Source organism: Lepisosteus platostomus, chromosome 7 (genome assembly GCF_059453375.1).
Source record: "Lepisosteus platostomus isolate fLepPlt1 chromosome 7, fLepPlt1.hap1, whole genome shotgun sequence".
Classification (NCBI taxonomy): domain Eukaryota; kingdom Metazoa; phylum Chordata; class Actinopteri; order Semionotiformes; family Lepisosteidae; genus Lepisosteus; species Lepisosteus platostomus.
This window is the reverse complement of record NC_142617.1, coordinates 45,593,866-45,610,096: the sequence shown is the minus strand read 5'-3', so window position 1 is coordinate 45,610,096 and position 16,231 is coordinate 45,593,866. Positions and strand designations below refer to the sequence as shown.

At 40.1% G+C, this 16,231-nt stretch overlaps 2 protein-coding genes and 1 long non-coding RNA gene across 3 annotated transcripts; 2 read left to right on the top strand and 1 right to left on the bottom strand.

Annotated features, from left to right (window-relative positions):
- Positions 1 to 324: 324 nt before the first annotated feature.
- tlnrd1 (talin rod domain containing 1) lies at positions 325 to 4,164 on the bottom strand. The gene has a single exon (XM_088640727.1). The coding sequence runs from the start codon at positions 1,942 to 1,944 to the stop codon at positions 880 to 882; it is 1,065 nt and encodes a 354-aa protein (XP_088496853.1). The 5' UTR covers positions 1,945 to 4,164; the 3' UTR covers positions 325 to 879.
- An 829-nt stretch (positions 4,165 to 4,993) lies between these two features.
- On the top strand, positions 4,994 to 5,741 carry LOC148658929 (uncharacterized). The gene is made up of 2 exons (XR_015940577.1): positions 4,994 to 5,074; positions 5,534 to 5,741. It is a non-coding gene; the product is annotated as an uncharacterized LOC148658929 (long non-coding RNA).
- Positions 5,742 to 9,999: 4,258 nt separating this feature from the next.
- On the top strand, positions 10,000 to 14,876 carry mesd (mesoderm development LRP chaperone). Its single transcript, XM_088640726.1, has 3 exons — positions 10,000 to 10,194; positions 11,061 to 11,293; positions 13,681 to 14,876. Exons 1-3 carry the CDS (start codon positions 10,036 to 10,038, stop codon positions 13,952 to 13,954), a joined length of 666 nt encoding a protein of 221 aa, XP_088496852.1. The 5' UTR covers positions 10,000 to 10,035; the 3' UTR covers positions 13,955 to 14,876.
- The last annotated feature ends 1,355 nt before the right edge of the window (positions 14,877 to 16,231 follow it).

Below are 16,231 nucleotides of genomic sequence, written 5' to 3'. Positions count from 1 at the left end.
ACAATGTTCAGTCACACTTTGTCCCATGTGACAATGCACAGATTCAGCTCCTTTGCAGTGAAGAACACCACGTAAATTTGTCAATTTTACTGTACTTATGAAGCAAAATAAAGGAAGTATCACATTTTGCATCTACTCCAAAATATTAGAATCCCTCCTTCTCTCTGTCAACATATAAAAACTGTTATTTTGTGGTTGTGTGCAATGTTTTTTCAAAATGCTGCATGCAGAGGGTATTTTAAATCAACTTTTCTTTAAAACAAATCAATATTTCCCCTCAAGCTGCTTGGACTGTTAAGCACAGACTGAACTGACAGCAGGGTATATGAGAAACAACATTTTTTAATAGTTGAAATAAATACTCCAGTACATGCATGATCAAAACACATTAAAAATACTAGTAAGTCTGGTAAATAGTGTAAAATCTCTAGAACACACAGCAGCTTTTACCCATTAAAATTCACACATGGAAAACAAACACAACTGTCATTCTTCTCACTTCTACACAGCTGACTTACTTCTATAGAACACTATTTCATAGGTCAAACAAGTGAAGCTACATCCATCATTTCATGTTGTTTTCAAATGTCTGAAAACTGAGGTAAACTTTTTGAAGATTTCAATATTTCCTTGAAAACACAGGGCCTATGGTGAATGCTAGTAAAATTTCTGGGGGGAAATTAACAGGCTTTCATCACATCCAGCGCGATAAAAGCTGTGATTTTATCTGTAGTAAACTCAGATTGGTAAGCAAACATCACCGAACGACTTCCATGTTACTAAATTCTCTACTCTGGGTTCACAAGGGTCAATCCAATAAACTTCTTTGGTATATAAAATTGGCGGTTAGGTGTTATAGATTCATTCTTTTACAAAGTTTTAATTCACAGAATGGGAGTTGACTGGCGGTAAAGTCCTGGGCGAAGATCGTTCCCTCAGTGCCTGAGACAGCAAGTTGCACCCATCAGAGACAGCACACGCCGAATTCCGGAGCCTCTCCCGGTAGTCGGGCATCTTGGTGCTGTTTTCCGGATGTTGAGCTATATCCCTGAGGCCTTGAGTCAGGAGAACGCAAGCTGAAACCACGCTCATTGCCCCTCCAAGGACAGCCGTCTGCACCGCCTTCCCCTCGGGGCTGATGCTGGCAGCTTTGCCCAGAAACTGCGGCTCGGTGGCAAAGCCCACCAGGGCGTGCACGGACTGCACGAGGGGTCCGCTGAACAGCACGCAGCGGTTGCGCGCCAGCTCGCTCGGGGAGGTCTTCACCTCCTTCACGCAGGCCAGGAGCGCCGTGGCGCTCGTGCTCATGCACTTCACGCTCAGCTTGAACTGCTCCTTGGCGAACTTGTCCTTGGATTTCTCGCTGGCCAGGATGCAGGCGTCCGTCAGCGTCTTCAGGTTCCGGGAGATGTGCTGGGACACTTCGAGAAGGAGCTGGGGGGTGAGGTCGGCTATGGGGGTGATCCGCAGGACGCTACAGTTCTGCTCCACCTCGTGCCTGCACCGGGTCACCTTGTAGCGATCCACAAGCCCGGCCACAGAGGGCTGGGACCCCAGGGTCTCCACGGCTGCCAGGTAAGCAGCATGTGCTGAGCACTCAGTCAGAGAGACCACCAGGTCCCCCATCTCCAGCAGCCTGTCTCCAACTTCCGTGAACTTGCCCATATTGAGCTGGCTCTGGATATCGTGAGTCAGGATGGACAGCTCCTTAGTCCTGGCAATGATGGTGTCCCTGCATTTCTCAAACGTCTCGGCCACCATGAGCCCCTCGGCGCTGAGGACCGGTCTCGTCTCGCTGGACAAGAGGAGCAAATCCGCTACGAGCTGCATCTTACCCTTGCAAGCGTCGCAGATGGAGGACAGCTTCTTCCTCTGCTGCGAGCTGCTGCTCAGAACGCTGGACGACCCCTCGCTAGCCGATTTGCCTGAGCCACTACTAGCCATAGTAGTGTGGAGAAGCCGGTTCACTGGGCTTGACAGACAGGCTTAAGCAATACACTCCATTGCTTGGGCTCGGAACTTAAGACATTTTTGTCAGGAAAAAAAAAAAGCCTTCAGCTGGTTTGAAAAATCCAGAACTGTTAAAGTGGCAAAACAGTCTTCCTAACTGTCCTTCAGAAGTTGTTATTTCTAATGTAAAGCTAGCAATTACTATAATACTACCAAATTTGGAAAGTTTTTTTAAAAATAAACTACAGGGTGCTGAATTTTAGAAATCCCTCACAGCGAATTAATTTGTAGCTAAAACGAGTGAGTCGTTCATACAGCCTCACTCAGATCTCCTAGCTTCCTCATACAGTACACATTTTTGTGTGAAGCTGAGGAGGAGGACATTGGCCTAGCTGTCTTGCACATCCGAGTGTGAATTGTTTTATTATTATTAAACTAAGGCATGACAGCTTAGCTTTTTGAAATCAGCAAGCTAAGGAACGTTTACTAAGGTATAGCCAGCATGAAACAACCGACTCAATGTACATTCAGAATGATACAGACCTTTTTTAAGAAAATAAAAGGCTGTAAATTACAGGTTATCTGCAGCTCAATTTCTCTTCTGCTGAGATTCAGTACTATACAGTTCACTTGTGTATTTTCCTTATAATTCACACTTAAAAAAAGGCAGTAAAAGGTTTTTCCTGGTTAATGCCCTTAACTACAAAGGTGTGACCTTTACCTTTTCCCTAAAAACGCCCTGTTTTACAATTGAAATATTCACAGGTTGTATCTTGCTGTAATACAATATTTATGGATTTGACATAACCACCTGAAGTTGCACTATCTTAGTCTAACAATCTTAAAGAAATGCATGAATTAAAAAAAAGACTGCAGTGCCACCGGGAAGCCTTCTGCTTAGGCAAAAGTGCGGATTTAACAACAATAACCGATAAAAAATAAAGGTAAAAAAATTACTTTTAATATATATTTATATATAAGAAAATAAAAATATAAGTAAAGTATATTGAAGTTAATGTGTTTTAGCCAATGATAATGTGTCCTTTCGCCTACTTTGTGTCTAGTAATTTGGAATTGAAAGTACCTGCTTGCGGGAAGGCAGCAGGGTTTCTATGCACCGTGTAATAGGATGTGATGGAGCGCAGTCTGACCGCCCTAAAGCGCCCAGGACGCACTCGCATGCCTCTTGTAACACGACCACCGCCAGAACAGCTCCGAGTGACCTCACTGCGCTTCTCCTGCATCATCGTTCCATTAATCTTCCAAAATAAAAGCCTCTAGTATCAGAGCAGGCGAGCCAGCTGCGGTGGTCCTCTCTCGGCTTTTAATCTTTTCCTTTTCATACAAAATCCCGTTATGTAAACTAGTTCTGTCTGCAGGTACAGTCCCATGAGCATGTCTTTTGTTCAGACGCCTTCTTTAGCAAGCAGCGGAGCACGGTTCACTCCTCGTCCGGCGTCTGAGGCGGCGGGTTTCGCTTTTGAGATCATTTTTTCCCCCCCCTTTACTCAGAAGCGTGTTCCGATCAAAATGATGTCCCTCCGGGAGCACCCGCCGCAACTTCCCCCGCTCATGTTCACTGTGTTACTCCTCGGATCAGAAGTGCCCGTGATTCTTTAATGGAAAGTCGGTTTACAGAGCCTCCCGCGGCATCTTCTGTATCAGGAAGCAGGAGGAGGGTGTGGCCGTACTTTCTTGATTGTAACAGCGAGACTAAGGGGGAGCGCTCACCCACCAAAATAACTGCAACTTTCAGCTGTGTTTTTTCCAGCCCACACACGGGCTTAAACGGAGACAACGAGGCCGGTCGAGATGTCCAGACACATCCCCCTTTTGAGTGTTGACGCACTTCCAAGTGGCAGTTTATTTTCCTTCGGATTTCTGCAGTTCCGATTTCAAACCCTAGTGATCCTTCTTCCACAAGCCATCCCTCTTACAGAGGCCCCGGACGTGGGTGCATCCGACTGCCGGTGTAAGGACAAAGTTACAGTATTCCTCCCAGAGAAGTAGCGTTCCCAGACAGGACCGATCGCCACCCCCCCCACTTCCTTCATCGGCTCCTCTTCTTCTTTATTGGTAGCTGTTCTAAAATAAAAAATCATAGATGAGTCATGGTGCTTACGTTAAAAAGCACTTTGTACACACACAGTGTCACTGAAACAGCTTGAAGATCTTACTAACCAGTGCCTTTGCTGTAACCCCAGTTATACCACAATTTTGTGTTGTTCGTCACCTCGTTACGTTTTTTTCCCCCAAGCACATTCACGCTGTATGCAAATAGTGGAATGTGCGACCATGCAAATATTTATGTTTTAAAAAGATATATCAACGCCCCATTTGAAAATACTGCAGTTTAGTTTGTCACAACGGTATGGGCACATTGTGTACCAGGTACATTTGCACCGTCTTCATAGGGTGATTCTGTAAAATCCATTTAGTTTGATACAATTTACTTATTCAAATTCTTATGTCTTTCCTGTTAGACATGCAAAGCTGCTGTACTTACGAGCTCGCGCGGTGTGAAACTGGACCTCTGGTTATTTATAAGAAATGTTGCTTCTTATTTTAATATTGCTTAATGATTTAAGACATCTGATTGATGTTAAGTGGATTATGTTACTGGTCACAAACATAAAAAAAGTACCTGGATATATCCCTTCTTCTGTAAAGCTTTGTATCACGCCTTCGTAAATATGCAGTAAATCTCCTATTATCCATCCTTCTGTAACCAAATATTGAATCATAATAAAATCATCATAATGGCCTTACGCATTGTACTGCAGAAAAAGCGTGTGGCGATTTAGTGTATTTGGTATCTGGATTTAATCCGCGCGAAGGGAACAGCAACTTTTTAAAATTCCTCCCTACCTCTTGTAATTTTTAAAGTAAATCATCTAAAAAACCACAGAAAGCCAGTGGGCAGTGTAATTCGATTCTTCGCTGCCCTCGGTGATTATGACGTCACTAATACAGACCGCTCCAACAAGACCTAAAAAGAACGCTGGGATTGCAAATTAACCAATCCAGAGGCAGGGGAGGGGCTTTGTCTCTCTAGTCTCGCCTTATGTGGGCGTGTGTCCAAAGCAGTCTGAGAAGTGTGAGAGTTTGAAGTTGAGCTGAGACGGTAAAGGGGGTTCGTCATCTTTTAAGTTTAAGTGAAAACAAAACAGTAAAAACACCATTACCATTTGGGCGCACTAGACCATGTAACAAGACGTATGCCATTTGGTTTACAAGAACAAAGAAACTGCATATTTAGAATGATTATCTGAAAACCAAATTAACAATTTAAACTATTTACGTTTTAGTTTGCATTGACTTGTACTTCATGCTTAATATATATACTAGGCAAGAGAAGGTATTGGATTCGAATTTGTTTTGCAATTAACATTGACCACAACCGCTGTTGTCTGTAAAGAACGGTAATAAACCGACCAAAAACCGTTGTTGTATTTTATTTTGAATTTTGCTAATGTTATTCATTGAAAATGTGCTGCGATTCCGATAGACAACGAATCCCAGTTATCTAGAAATGATGTCGCTGTATTTTAACGCTGTATTTTACTTTAAACCGTTTTTCTAGGTGTGAAGGACTGTTGTTAACCAAAGTGGTGTGATAAACAACAGAACTGTAACTATTAACTAATCAAAAGGCGTTTGAGCTTTTCCTGCTTTGAACTTCCGTGATATCCTGCAGCACTTAAACGAGTGGGACTAAAAAAGGACGGGATTCAAGTTAGATTCTAAAATGTAAATTTACAGTGATTAAAGATAACTTTCCTATGAACATACCCAGATCGTAATATTACATTTTCCTTCTTAATTACTCACAATATAATTATTTAAGTTTATTAATTGCACATTATCTTCAGAAAATATTTAATGTTTATAATTACATTATTTTAGATCATTTCCTTACTTCTGAAATTAATGTGCAATTTTAGAAATTAACGATCACCCTAAAGCCAGGGCCCCCGTCTCTGGGCTGGGAGTGTCTGAAAGGTTTTCCAAGTCTCTTTAAAGCAGCAGCACCTGAAGAGCTGTGACAATTTGGTAAACTGGCCCCGTTAAACCAATAATGAGCTGACTGAGGTTGTTAAGAGACCAGCTGCACTGAAAATTCTTCAAAACACCACCGGCCCTCCAGGATCAGAACTGGGAACCCCTGCTCTACGGCTTGTTACCAACTTGCATGTTCTCAAAGTCCAGTGTGAAATCTTGGAATGTACAGCCACTATTCTGGCCATAACTGTTTTGCACTGTCTGTAGTGCAGGCAGCTGCACAGGGCACAGTGCCATTGGGTGGAGTGTCCTGAGAGGAAACTGCTCTGTTTCTGTTGACTGAGCTGCTCAATGTGTTGCACTCTGTGTGTAAGTGCATTAACATTTAGAGGTAAAAGTAGAGCATGCCTGTTCAACCCTGTAATTAGTGTCTGATAATTGCACTAACAAGTATGATATCTATGCAGAATGTAATATTTTAACCGATGTTACATTTTTGTTGTTTCTTTATTTGGGTTCTGAACAGCTCTCTGTTAAGCCAGAGATCCAGCTTGTGCAATCTGACATGTACTACAGTCTAGCCATGTAATTTAGAGAAAAAAGGATTCAATTTCACATACAGGAGATGTCTTGCCCTGTGTGGTAGTTCCTTATTAGCTCATACTGCTTGAACATCATATAGCGCCAGATTAAGGGGATTCATGCACCTGGCTCAATGAAACTTGAATCTTGGCTTACAGCTCATTGCCAGTATCTGCGTTCCCATGAGCGTAAAAGGGGAAATTTTCAAGGGTGCCTTGCTGGTAAGGATGCCAACAGGAAAACGGTGTCAAACTGGTGCCTGGTGAGGATGGACAGAGACCTGTTCTTAGAGTTACTGGGTAGAAAAAAAGAGCAGTGAAGATGATAAGACTGAAGGGCATGCACAGATCATCAGTACTCCCTCATGCCATTCAAGCAATGACGCCACCCAGCACGCATATTTGTAAAGAGCTAATTCACTAGTTCACTTTGTGAACAACTGAATCAGTGTTTGATAAAAGAATTATCATCAGGAAATCTATCTGTAACTGGGATACAGTGTTTCAAGTAATATTTGGTCAACTTATGAGTACAAGGTCTCAGAAGTGCAATTTAGTGCTTAGAGGTATTTAAATGTAACCAGCATTTAGGAGGAAAGTCTAAGTCCAGAAAAAAATCACATGGACATTGGAAGAACATGCAAACTTCATGTAGAAGATGTCCTAGTCCAGAATTTAATTTAAACCCAAGAGCTATGATACAGTAGTCCAAACGATCATGCCTTTTGGCACCAAATAAGTATATTAAGAAACAATAGCTGTTATACTTAATAAAGGAGCAGATATCCTTATTTCAGAGTGGGAATGACTATGTCTACAAATAACATACTGTACATAACAAACATACAGATTTCCTAAAAGTGAGCTTAGTTGCCTGACAGCGAGCAAAAGCACCCTCCTTTTAGATCAAGAAAGGCCTGAGGTAAATAATGATTTATCAGTTACAGTGAGTCTCATTGTGGCTTGTGTGTCATATTTCTTCAAAGTGTGTCTCTGTGAAACAAGCAGATTTCTGTGTTTTTCAATGCCCAGTCACATCACAATGTTTTTCTGCCAAAATTAGAAAATGTTGGCCTGAAGTCCTGGAAAACAGCACAATGAAAGGGAAGTCTTACTCCCTTTGACACCCATCTGAGGACACGGGTGCACGTCCCTTTCTGAGCTGGATGTCATCCAGGACACAAAAGTTCAGCCTGTTTCAGTTGCAAGGCCTCCACAGACACTGTTCAGCCAATGAATGCTGCAATCTTGCTACACCGAATGAACCTGACATTTTGGAGTTATCCGAAATGTAACTTAAACACTATGGTTCAACAAAATCTTTATAGTCAATATACTGTATAACTACAATACTAGAATATTGAAATGAAGTAAACAGTTGTCATCTCCAAATGAATAAGTGGATAACATTAGAGAATATAGGTATTCAGTTAATCTGTTCTGTATTGTAAAGACGGACCAGATGGTTAGTGTTTTTTAATGCAAAAAATAACTTGTATATTTAATGAATGTGCAATGCACACAATCCAGAGCCATATCCTATGTTTTTGGTAGGATACTAATGTTAGCAAGTTACATTTGAATTCAGACATTCTTTTTTGTTTGTGATATAGATCCCAAATGTAACAGGTCGTCACAAAAATACAATTTTATATATTTTAATATATATATATTTATATTTTAATATATAAATGTTTAAATTCTATTCTACTGTATAAACAGTTTATAAAGGTTTCTATTAAAGGATGAAATTACTGCTATTATTACGTTTCCTTTCATATAATAAGACATAATGACACAATATCTTCAAGATATAATAAAACTGAATTTGAACTGATACTTATATATTAAATAACATTGTGTCTCATGTTTAGAATGCTTAACGTAGATTTTAAATAACTTTTTTAAGGGTTTTGAATTTCTAAAGGAGATCATTACGTTTTGAATTAGTCATTTGTTTCTACATAATGCTTAGTGTGTTCAGCATTTAATTTCTGCGCATGTGTTTGTGTTGCTTTGCAAAATGAAATGAGCTTCTGCTATAAGCATTTCACAGTTTCACTGGAAATCAGTTTCATATTCTCTTAACACATTATTCATTTCCGCCATCAACCATAACACAACATCTGGGTATTATATTTTAGCTTCCTCATCATAATGAACAAGAAAACAATTTTGGAGGCAAAACTCAAGACCCAAACTGGCTTTTAGTACAGGGGTGCTAAAGTCAGCACATGGCAAAAATGTAAATAAAAAACAAAATCTCAGGAAGATGCCCAATTGTGCAGATTGTTTAGTCTTACAAGCTACTACCACTCAGTAAATAACACAGTTCACACCAACAATTTGCTGCTCATATATTACATTCTGTACATTTTCAATATAATCAATTTTATAATTTTATTAATAATATTTTAACTTCCATTTATTGCAGTATATTACCCTGAACTTAATCATTACACATTGTCTGAGTCATGATGGCTTTACATTTTTTGTTGTTGCTGCTGTGATATGAGGCACTAATTTCCTAAATGGTACAGGAATGTAGTCATTGCAGCTTCAGAGCACCCTGGGGAAGATCTTATAGCGTCCAGCAAAATTTCTTCAGCATATAGATTGTGCATCTGTTAACTGTTGGCTTCATCTCAGATCACTTAATCCACCCATCCATTTTCTAACCTCATTATCCAATACAGGGCTGTGGGGGAGCCGGAGCGTACCCCAGCATGCAATGCTCAAGGCATGGTACACCCTGAACGAGTTGCCAGATCATTGAAGGGCAGACAGACAAAAACAAACACTCACACCAATTTTACATAAGTCAATTAAACTGCCAGCATGTCTTCAGACTGTAGGAGGAAACTGAAGCACCCACACAAACACAGGGAGGACATGCAAACTCCACACAGATAGCACCCCAGGAATTGAACCTAGGACCCCAGCTCTGCAAGCCAGCAATGCGAACCACTGCACCACCATGACATCCTCAGACCGATTCATTGTAAAAAGAGAAGAAATGGGATTTTTCAGTTACTTAATCAGGTGTAACACTAACCATGTCATTAAGGTACAAAATATGAAACATAAAGATGGGAAAAAATATCACTCAGAAGATCTTGCCTGTGCAGTAATTATCAACCTTGTTTCCATGGATATAGACTGCTCAGCGATCCTCAAAAACAAGTGCTTAACTTCCAGTCTGAGCTGCAGGAAACCTGCTCAGACGACGCTTGTACTCGATCTGGTGACCACGGCGTTCTGCTTTTAATATTCTATGACGTTTCATTATTTATTCTGGTAGTTATAAAGTTAATTTTGTCAAAAACTTTAAACCTCTGGGTCTTTTTGAGAAAGATACCCGGGCTCTCCTTACCAGTAAAGGAAGAAAACTGGTCTGACCTTTGCTACTCGGGGGGCAGGTCTAAGAAGCCACGCCTGGAATGACGTTTTCCTAACGCAGCGGGCACTGTTACAGCCAGTCAGATCACACCAACTGGAAAAGATGGCGTCGCCCTGCTGGTGGTCTTATGGGCTTGTGCTTTTGTGTCTGGCTGTAGTATGTTCTGTTGTGGCTGATGTTAAAAACCAAAAACCCAAAAAGAAAAAAGATATCAGGGATTATAATGATGCAGATATGGCGAGACTGTTGGAGGAATGGGAGGTATGGGTTTACTGTTTAAACTGATACACACTGCTCACACTGAACGGTCCAGAGGCTGGTTTCCTATTAAATGTTTCTCAAAACATTTTTTTTTACATTTTCGTAATATAATTTTAATTTAAGAAAGTGAAAATTTTTGAACTTGTTACCTACTACCCAGAAGGTAGTTATAAAGTTGATACTTAAAAGAAGGTAACTTAGGACAGAGGATTTATTTTTTGCATGGAAAAACACTCTTCAAAGGAAAATACTTTAGAGCTTAATTTCTTTCGAGTTTTTTTTTTTTGGTAAATCGTTTCGATTTTTTGGAAATAAGCGCAAACCGGTCCTCCAGTTCTCCAGATAGAACAAATTTACAGATGGCACTTTCGGTATTGCACAATTAATATCTGCTGTCCTTTAGTAGGAAACTTTATTGGAAACATGAAGTAAAATGATTTTGTGCCCCTCTTTCTCCAGGAAAGGAAGAAAGAAGGCACTGTAGTCTTTTAATAATAAATGTTTACAAATGTTAAAATGTCTATTGCAGTCTATTTTTATCTTTCTACTTTAAGATATTAGAGAACACATCCAGTTTTCCAAATTTCGAGATCATTCTAGATCCTTCCCACAGTACTAGCAGGAGTACAAGGGGGAAAAAAACTTCTGGGTGCAGGGGTTTGATCTTTGACTTCACGAAACATTACACTTTAACCTGAAAGATGTGTAAAATCTCGTGACGAGCGGGCTAGCCCTACACTTGAACGATCCGTGTAAAAATCGCGCACGCAGTGGTTTATTGTAGCGGTGCAGGCGCCAGGCGTTAACAAGGCATGCCACCGTAATGCAAACACCACACTGAGGGAAATGAGCCCGTCTCTCTGCAGAAAGATGACGACATTGAAGAAGGCGATCTTCCTGAGCACAAGAGGTCACCCCCACCGGTAGACTTCTCAAAAATCGACCCATCGAAGCCAGAAGAGCTCCTTAAAATGACAAAGAAAGGGAGGACGCTCATGGTGTTCGCTACTGTGTCTGGATCCCCCACGGAGAAGGAGACAGAGGAGATCACCAGTCTTTGGCAAGGGAGCCTCTTCAATGCCAACTATGATGTGCAGAGGTAGGCGCATAGACCCATTATCTGGGGCCTCCTGCATAACAGTACACTCCATCTGGGTGTCAGGCATCTGGTACTATCATTGTAGAGGTGAAGATTGTAATCCAGCTTTTCTGCAGCTCCTGCTATCAATATTCAGATGTGTGAGGAAAGTCAGCCTTTCAGGTTTCAGGTCAAGTGTTAGCATAAACATTAAAGAAAGATCATTGTCTTCTAGTTTTTTCTTCATCTCTGTAGCAAACGTGACCATATTTGTGGGATTTGGCCTCTCTTTTCAATGTATTTATATGTATAACAGCCGAAAGTGCTTTACCAGTGAGCTTCAGCTCAGATAAAGTGAAAATAAATCTTGCCCTCTTGCACTTCAGCTTAGCAGATTTACACAAAAAGATCAAATGAATGGCTGCCAAAAAATGAGGGGCTTGAACCACAAATATCATGTTAACTTACTGTCTGCTCTGGTAAACACTTCAGACACATCACACTTTGCAACTGATAGGTACACATTTAGTATAAAATTATTATGTTGCAAATTGAAACACATGACGTGCCAAAATGCCTGGATTTCCTAATAATTAAATTCATACTTTCACTGCAGCTGAATGAGAAGAAACTGTCGAAGAAAATAGTTATGTGTGTTACTGACATCTTATTTAAGCAGCGCAAATCGCCCTGATCTGTATCTGCATTGTTGCACGCAGGGTCATTATCAACTTCTTCCTTACTTGATCATTTTATAGAAGGTACATTTATGCATTTCACCATCTGTTGAGGGGAAGAGGTAATCTTCCCTGTCATCAAAAAGAGGGGCACAGCCTCTAAACTTGCAGATGGATCCCTGTGGTACACCACTACTTACGTTTTCAGTCTGTTCCTCTTTCTTATCTATATCAACAATGTAGATTCTGGTGTAGTTAGAAAACTAGTTACATTTGCAGCTGGTACATAAACAGGGGAGTTGGCAAATGCTGAAGTAGCAGTAAGAGAGTTACAAAAACGAATTGGGCAGACATTTGAAATTTAGCAATGTTGAGTGCAAAATGGTCTGCATAGGAAGTAGGAACATAAACTATACATATCAGAAGGGTGGTTCTGCAGGAAGCTGCACATGAAAGGGTTCTGTGTGTTTATGCAGATATTCTATGGTCATATCTAGACAATGTGGGGAAGCAATAAAAAAAGTGAACAGAATGCTTGAATATATAACAGTTTGGAATTTTAATCAAGGTATGTTATGCTAAAAATCTTACAGTGTGCTGGCTGAATATGAATTTTGAGTTCAATTTTTAGTTGCTATACCAAAAATGGATTTTATAGCCTTAGAAAGAGTTTAAAGAAAACAAAAAGCAACAAGAATGATTCCTGGTCTTCAGGAACTGTCATAAACAGGCTAAAGGTGCTACATTTTATTCTACTACAAGGAGTCTGACAGTTTGATCCACTAAAATCCTAGGTTTTCAAAGGGGGATATTAGTCATCAGAAGGGAATTCATTTAGGACTGAGAATAGGAGGTGCATTTTTACACAAAGGGTGTTGGTATCTGGAACAGGTGGGACATTCAGGAAGCAGAGGTGACAATTTTAGTTTCACTTAGCTTTTTAAGTACCAAATAAGCAAAGTGAGCTGAAAAAGTGCTTAAGAGAGGAGGCCACTCTAATGACTCACATGCTCAGAGGTGTTTGTCAAGGAGCCTCAGGGCTATGTGACTCAGTTGCGTTGTTAAAACTGCCTCAGTTGACTTGCATAGACATGTACGGGCCCATTGCACCATTGTTGAGAACTAGGTATGTTCTGGACTCTTGTATGCCATTTTGAATCGGTCACCTTTGTCATGATTCGTAATGACCTGAAGTGTGATTTTTCTCTCTAAGCTGTATTCACAGCCCTGCTCTTCAGGGGGTCCCTGTGTTTTCTGGTTTCTGTTCAGATTGATACCTTATTTAATTAGACTGATTGTATCCTTAAAAAAACTATGTACTTAATAAGGCTTACATTTTATTTCCTCTACTAGGAGGGTATACATTTGCATTAACCCTGTGCCAGGTGCTGAGTTTCAGAACTTCTCTCATTGATGTTTGAATGGCTGCGAGGAAGTTGTTGGGACAAAGTGCGTTCTATTTCCATTTAAGTTGTTTCTCATGGCTTTGTATCAGATTGTCATTCTTTTACGTTTTGTTTTTATACTGCATTTAATATATGCAATAGACTGCCTAGCCAAAAGTAGCTTTTTTTTGTGCAAGCACACTTGGCCTTCTAAAGGAGATATTTGCTGTAACAGTGAGAGTTAAGTTCAGAACTGATGGCGCGAAAGTCCCACATGTGCCAGGATTCGATATGGGAAAGGCGGACTGATAAATGTGCGTAACCCTGCGCCTTTTCCTCCATCTAGGTTTGTTGTCGGCTCTAACCGCGTTATCTTCATGCTGCGCGACGGGAGCTATGCCTGGGAGGTCAAAGACTTCCTCATGAGTCAGGACCGCTGCGCAGACGTGACTGTTGAGGGCCAGGTGTATCCTGGTAAAGCAGCAAAGAAGGATGGGGGCCACAAAGATGATAAAGACCTGAATGAAATTAATACCGAGAAGAAGAAAAAGAAGAAACGTGAAGACAAGAAACCAGGGAAGGAAAATAACAAGTCTGCTAAAAAGAAAGATGAGTTGTGACCTTGTTCATCCGTTGGATTGCATGGTCATGAGATGTCTTTCTTGTAGGCGACACAGTCAACATTTACAGACCAGACAGAACACCCTAACACAGGCAGCTTCCTCATTGTAAGTGTGAGACATGCCTACTGGCAATTGAAGAACACACAAACAAGAACTTAAAAATATAAAGCACTTGGATTAGTTTTCTTTTCCGAACATTCATCCAGTTACCAGTAAACTAGGAGAGCTACTTGATGTGCAATGAACCCATGGTACAGCTCATGGTAAAAGTCTACAGTTGTTCCTGCACACTTTGCAATGCAAACCTTTGTTGAAATCACATTTGTTAGTGCTGGAAAGTCAAGGTTTTTTTCCTTTTAGTTTATATCTCCATTTTGGAATTTTGTCATTAAAAAAGGTTGACTTCTATTTTTTCTAAACAAGGATGCGTCTTGTACTGTTACTTTTGAGATTAACTGTTTTATGGCAGGTTTCTCCTAAAACTGTGCCTGGTGGCCACTTTAAGACAGCCACATAATTTTTGGAGATTAAGTTCTGTTGGGAATGTTCTGTTTACTGAGATCAGCATGTGGTTCTGGAGGTAAACATATTTTCTGAGAAGACCTGATTACAGTATTTCTGTCTTTTAAACTTCATGTGATTTCTTTGTAATTTGAATGGTTGAAGTGCCACTTAAGTATTTTGAAAAAAGAATCACTAGGTCATGTAGTGTTGCTCTAAATTAAACACCAATCCTTTTTATAAACTAAATAATAGTAATGTTACTGCAGTTATAACCATAAAAATGTTTCCTACATTTGTAAGATGCTCATCAGTGTCAAAAAGTAAGCAAGGAAAATTGCACACAAACATTTATGTTGTAAGGTTGATGTTTCTGTTAATTAACACGTTCTATTAATTTGTTCATACATTCTATACATATTCAGGCCTGTTTCATTTTTAAAATAAATATGTTCTTAATTAAAGCACAATATTTTGAAGTATATAATTATATCTCATTGAAGTATCATGATTTTCACTGGTTCCCAATTCAAATTTCCTTTTTAATTAAATCATTTAATAATTGATCCCTGGTATGGCATGAAATTGTACAATAAAGGTTTCTAATACAGTCATGTTTGTTGATATTGCAGCCAGCTGCCTTTAGATCATAGGCAGCGTTAGAAATGCACAAGTACAGTGTCTACAGAACAGGGGGCTCTGGCAGCAGCCTGGCAGAAAGCCACTCCTTATAAGACCACTTGGTTTGCAGTGCTTTCTTGTCATTCATGGATGTGTTCTCAAGGAGAGGAGAGCATGTTTCCCAGGATTTGAAATTTGTAGAGAACTTACTGCATCCAAAAGTTTTATGTTATGGCTACCAATCAGTATACATATTCTGCATAAAGTGATCCTTTCCAAAAGCATCCCCAACTACTTACAGGGGAATACTTCCCCCATTCACCCAATCTTCTGTCACCCCACAGAGGGTTGCACTGAGAAGGAGGCCATCTCCACAGACGATGGGTATAACGTGGGACTACACCCTGAGCAAGATGCCGTTGCTCAGGGTACCCGCAGGGACAGATCGGAGAAACAAATTAACCTACCAGGCCAGCACTTGTAAAGGTTAGGTTCCATTCAAAGACAAAGTGCAAACACCATGCAGAAGGTGACCCTTCCCAAGATTAAATTCAGGGCCCAAAAGCTAAAGCAGCACTGCTAACTACATCTCTTTACAATTCTGCAGTTTGCTTTTTTCTTTTATTAATTTACTTGAAAAGGATAAAAAAAAAAACCAAAATGTCCCCCCGTACAGTAATTACGCCTTTACTAATTTTTACTTTTTCTTCTTCAGTTTACCAGATACCCTACTCCAAAGCATATGCTTGCATATAATTTAATATGCCATCAAACAATTGTTTTCCTACATTATCAGCTGTCTGTTCAGCTGTGTAGGTTGTGAAAATGGTAGCATTCAAACTTTATAATATGGAACTCTTTTCCCAGACAAAAATAATTTACACTATTTTTGGTAATCTTTTTTATCATATAGGACATATATGGATGTGAAAGAAAGCAAATTAGCACCTATTGAATTGTTTATCTGGAGATTGCTGAAATTCTGTAGAAAAGATCAGTGAAGCAAATGATTTAATAAGATATTTGATATTACATAATGTACAGTATGTAATTATTTTACAGTTCTCCTGTCAGTTGTGACAGGCCAGCATTATTTTTGTGTATGGGGGCGTGCAATGGATTGGGGTTTGTTCCTGAGTGATGATATATTGG